The sequence below is a fragment of the Centruroides vittatus genome, unplaced genomic scaffold, assembly GCF_030686945.1.
Source record: "Centruroides vittatus isolate TY-2023 unplaced genomic scaffold, ASM3068694v2 contig_879, whole genome shotgun sequence".
Classification (NCBI taxonomy): Eukaryota; Metazoa; Arthropoda; class Arachnida; order Scorpiones; family Buthidae; genus Centruroides; species Centruroides vittatus.
In genome coordinates this window covers 2,282,202-2,286,542 of record NW_027122571.1, presented here as the reverse complement: position 1 = coordinate 2,286,542, position 4,341 = coordinate 2,282,202, and the positions used below count along the sequence as shown (strand labels likewise).

The 4,341-nt window shown below is 28.6% G+C and overlaps 1 protein-coding gene across 5 annotated transcripts; it reads right to left on the bottom strand.

Annotated features, from left to right (window-relative positions):
* Window positions 1-1,471: 1,471 nt before the first annotated feature.
* Window positions 1,472-4,077, bottom strand: LOC136983245 (zinc metalloprotease ZmpB-like). 5 transcript variants are annotated; one of them, XM_067279937.1, is made up of 7 exons: window positions 3,055-4,077; window positions 2,707-2,952; window positions 2,428-2,636; window positions 2,170-2,359; window positions 1,994-2,095; window positions 1,792-1,908; window positions 1,472-1,704 (listed from the first exon to the last, which is right to left on the bottom strand). In XM_067279937.1, exons 1-7 carry the CDS (start codon window positions 3,905-3,907, stop codon window positions 1,571-1,573), a joined length of 1,851 nt encoding a protein of 616 aa, XP_067136038.1. In that variant the 5' UTR covers window positions 3,908-4,077; the 3' UTR covers window positions 1,472-1,570. The 5 variants fall into 5 exon arrangements, with proteins under 5 accessions (XP_067136038.1, XP_067136037.1, XP_067136036.1 ...); XM_067279936.1 differs by having other exon boundaries at window positions 2,707-3,045; window positions 3,091-4,077; XM_067279935.1 differs by having other exon boundaries at window positions 2,707-3,204; window positions 3,250-4,076.
* Between the last annotated feature and the right edge of the window lie 264 nt (window positions 4,078-4,341).

Here is a 4,341-nt window from a genome sequence, read left to right as displayed (position 1 = left end):
ATATAAATATAGTTATAGCTAATAGCTGGAAGTAGTAATCTCTCGTCTTTCTGGGGCTTTATACATACAACTATATTTTATTTCTGTGTCTTTTTTCCCTCTTTTTAAATAAAATTTCTGCTGATAAACTATATAATATAATCCTAAATATCCTGCGACTGTATTTATTATTTTCAGGAAAGTCACATTTTTTTTTTTATTATAGATAAATGCTTCATTGCCAAACATTTGATATTTGAAAAAGTTTTAAATTTTATAATTAATTATGAAAATAAAAAAAGGTAATATTTTATCAAACATTTAATAAATTCAATCAAGAATCTGATTTTTTATTTCGTAAAAGAAATATAAAAAATCATCCATAATGGCATATTTTTCTATTTTTTGCAGTAAGCTTAAAGCTAATTTTTTTTTTATTATTAATAACTTTTTTCTTCTTCTTATAGGCTTATTTAATTTAAAAGTAAAACAAAAAAGTAATATTTTTTCTCTCTATTCCTTTAAAATAAATAGTATCTTAGTGAAATTAAATTATTTTCAGTGAAGATAAATTATTTAAAGAAAGTAAATGTTGCGAGTTGAAAAAAAAAAAAAAGTCATATCGTTCTGTATGAATAAATCTTTGACCGTTGACCTCAAGAAAAATGCGTAAAAAATCCTTATTTCTTGATGTTTTATAAAAATAATTCATATTTTGTCCTTCCATTCATCAGTCGAGTGTAAAGAAGGACGAAGTCCTCATCAGATTGGTACAGCTTGATGTGATGTAAGCCAATTGTATCATAGATGATAATAGAAAATAAAGTCTACTAATTCTTATTAACCGGAAACTTGTTTTTACGTCATAATACTTCTACGTTTTATTTATAACCATAATAATATAAGAAATTGAATTTTTCATAAAGCTACAGTGGAATAAAAGATACTTAGCCGTCTGAAACTTCACTAGTTTGACCCGAATTCCCTATTGAATAACATTCGATCAGTTCAAATCGTAAAAGCTAAATTAATAAAATTTATTTGACCTAGTTCATTTATCTATAAAATGCAATTTCTTTTCAGATATTTTATGGTGTCTAATTTCACTTATTAAATAATGGCATTCCTATGGAAGTGTTTCTACCAGGAAAGTCCAGATTCGATACTCAAAGATCCAATCCTTCTTTGTGGATAATTTCTCTGAGCAGATAAGAGTTTAACATAATAAAATATAAATCCAACCATTTAATTCATAACTTTATTATATCCTTATTAACGGAATATTAAAAATAATTATTATATTCGTGCTTACCTAATTATAATTGCTAAGTAAACATGTATTAGTTCGCTCAGGAAATCACACTCAACAGAAGTATTTTTCTTTTAGTTAGAGAGAATATATAGGATTTTTTATATTCTCTGTAACTAAAGCATCATTAATAGATTTTTTTAATACCCAATTTAATTAAATTTAAAATGAGATAATGTTAAATATAATTACAAACTTGTTTATTTTAAAATTTCATATATATGATATTTCTATACAAAACTGTAATAACTTCATTATTATAGATTCTTCTTTTATATCTTTTTAACTTTTCTTTCCAACAGAAGCTTCACCCGGAGTCAAAATAGAACTAAACCAGATATCATCAATAGCCTGAATGCATCCATTATCAGTAGTTATATCTCTTTGACTCAAACTGATCCCATTAATAAGAGAATCTGAAAATTTTATATATTATTAATTAATTCATGTGTATAAAAATTTAAAGTTGCTATAATTTTTATTATTATTAGGCCTATACATACCAGGAAAACCAGAAAAATCCATAGATTCGTTTGCTAGAGATAAGGGAGGACTAGTTGATCCACTGTTAATCCAAGATGTATAATAATAACCCCTACAAGCTACTTTATTAAACAAATCTAAAAATTTTAAAATTTACGTTAGAAATTTGAACTATATTAGACTATAAAACATTTAATTAAATACAAGTTAAAATATTCTTACTTTTAATAGCTGGAATATCCCATTTTAACCATTCTACATTAGAGGGTGGAAGTTTAGAAAATGCAGCATCAGTAGGAGCGAAGATTGTCCATCTTGATTCTCCTAGAAACAAACCATATGATGTTAACATAAATTTCTTAATTACATTACAAGGTCGTAAATTAAGATTAAGATACCTTCCAATACTTCATCAAGTTTTGCATTTCTTAATAATTCAGAAAATATTTTAAAATTTCCGGATGCTTCTAGAGTTTCTAAAATTCCTCCTACTGGAAAAGGATACAGAGGTTCATCTATAATGTGAATGGCTCCGTTTTTACACACTTGATCTCTAACTTTTATCTCTACTCCATTGACGTACCATTTCTGTAATGATCAAACAAGACATAAACAATGGTGTATGTTAATTTAAATAATAAATGATCGTACAGTACCTCTCCATAATAATTGGCCAAAAGAATATTTCTATCGATCTTAGTTTTAAGAGGATCATTCACTAAAGTTGAACCAAAAATTGACCCATCCACGCAATGATATAAAATAAATTGACGCAATAAATCACGATCACTCGCTAATCTTCTTATTTCATCAGCTTTCAATTTGCTCAATGCATAATCGGAAGGAGCAAAGATAGTAATTGGTTCTGTAAATGTAAATTACAAAATTAATAACATTTTAATTGATTTATTACTTAACTCAAATAACTTATTTACCTTCTCCAGATAACAATTCTTGCAATCCTGCTTCTTCTATTAAATGTACGAATCTTGATAGCTGAAGTTTTTGTAACATTTCATATAAATTCAAATTGGAATTTTCATTTGTCACTTTCACTGGATAAGGTATTTCGGGTAAAACTCTAATCTGATCTTGATCCGGTTCATAAGGGCCGATTGGTATAGGGTTTTCTTCTACTTGAACATCTTTTAGAGGATCAACTATTACTACTGGCTTATCTTGTATGTGCACTATTACTTCGGGTTTATCATTTATTGTGGGTCTTTGTTCTATAAAGTCTGTTGAAGGATATTCCTTAGGATGATCCACTATTGGTTTATCTTCTATGTGCACAGTTTTAGGAGGATTTATTATCACAGGTTTATCTTCTATGTACACTTCTTTAGGCGGATCCACTATTATTTCGGGTTTACGATCTATTACTATTGTAGGTTTTTGTTCGTATTGATCTTCCTTGGGATGATCCACTATTGGTTTGTCTTCTATGTGCACAGTTTTAGGAGGATTTATTATCACAGGTTTATCTTCTATGTACACTTCTTTAGGCGGATCCACTATTATTTCGGGTTTACGATCTATTACTATTGTAGGTTTTTGTTCGTATTGATCTTCCTTGGGATGATCCACTATTGGTTTGTCTTCTATGTGCACAGTTTTAGGAGGATTTATTACCACAGGTTTATCTTCTATGCACACTTCTTTAGGCGGATCCACTATTATTTTGGGTTCTTCATGTATTGGAACGTCCTTAGGGTGATCCACTCGAATATCTTTAACAGTATCTATTTGTTCTGGATGTTTGTCTTTATGCTCTTCAACAATAAAGTCTGTTGAAGGATTTATTAAGACATCTTTTGGAGGATAGATATGAGGTTCAACATTTATAGATGATGTATCTTTATCCCAAATTTCTCCTTTTGGAGGAACTACCGGAATTCCCTCCACTTCAGGTTTAGATATATCAGGAACTTCAGCTCCTCCATCAACGTCTGCATTTTTAATCCATCCTTCGTGATGTCCAATGAAGCGTTGTTTAGGATGAGGAGATGGGTAAAGTACAGGATTAATTACAACTTTATCATCTTGTGGTGCAGGAGTCTTACGAAAACCAGTAGAATAACCACAAAAAACGCCTTCCAAAGAAAACAACAGAATCGGTAACAATGCCCTCCTCATTTCAAGTTCTTTCGATTCTACACAGACTAGTAAAGTCGTTCCTTATTTTATAGAGAAGATTTCGTAAGTAAAAATATCTAATGATTTGATTCTCCGAACCACATACTTTTTCGAGAATAACTTGTTTCATTCAAGGTTTTCCACGGCTCTTTATTCTACAACAAAAATTACGACATCGCACACACACTGCATTATCGTAAAAGCATTTCTGGTGTAGTCTATGATATATTTAGAAATTATGCAAATTTTAAGAAATCGTTAAAAATTTGTAAAAATTTCCTATAAATTTACATATTTCTTAATTAAAATAAAACAATTTCATATGATTATAATTTAAAATTTCTATTTTATATTAAATTAGGAGTTATTTCTAACAAAAATAATTCTTAAATGTTTTATTAAAAAAAAATGAAGGACTTTTAAATTGAAATGAA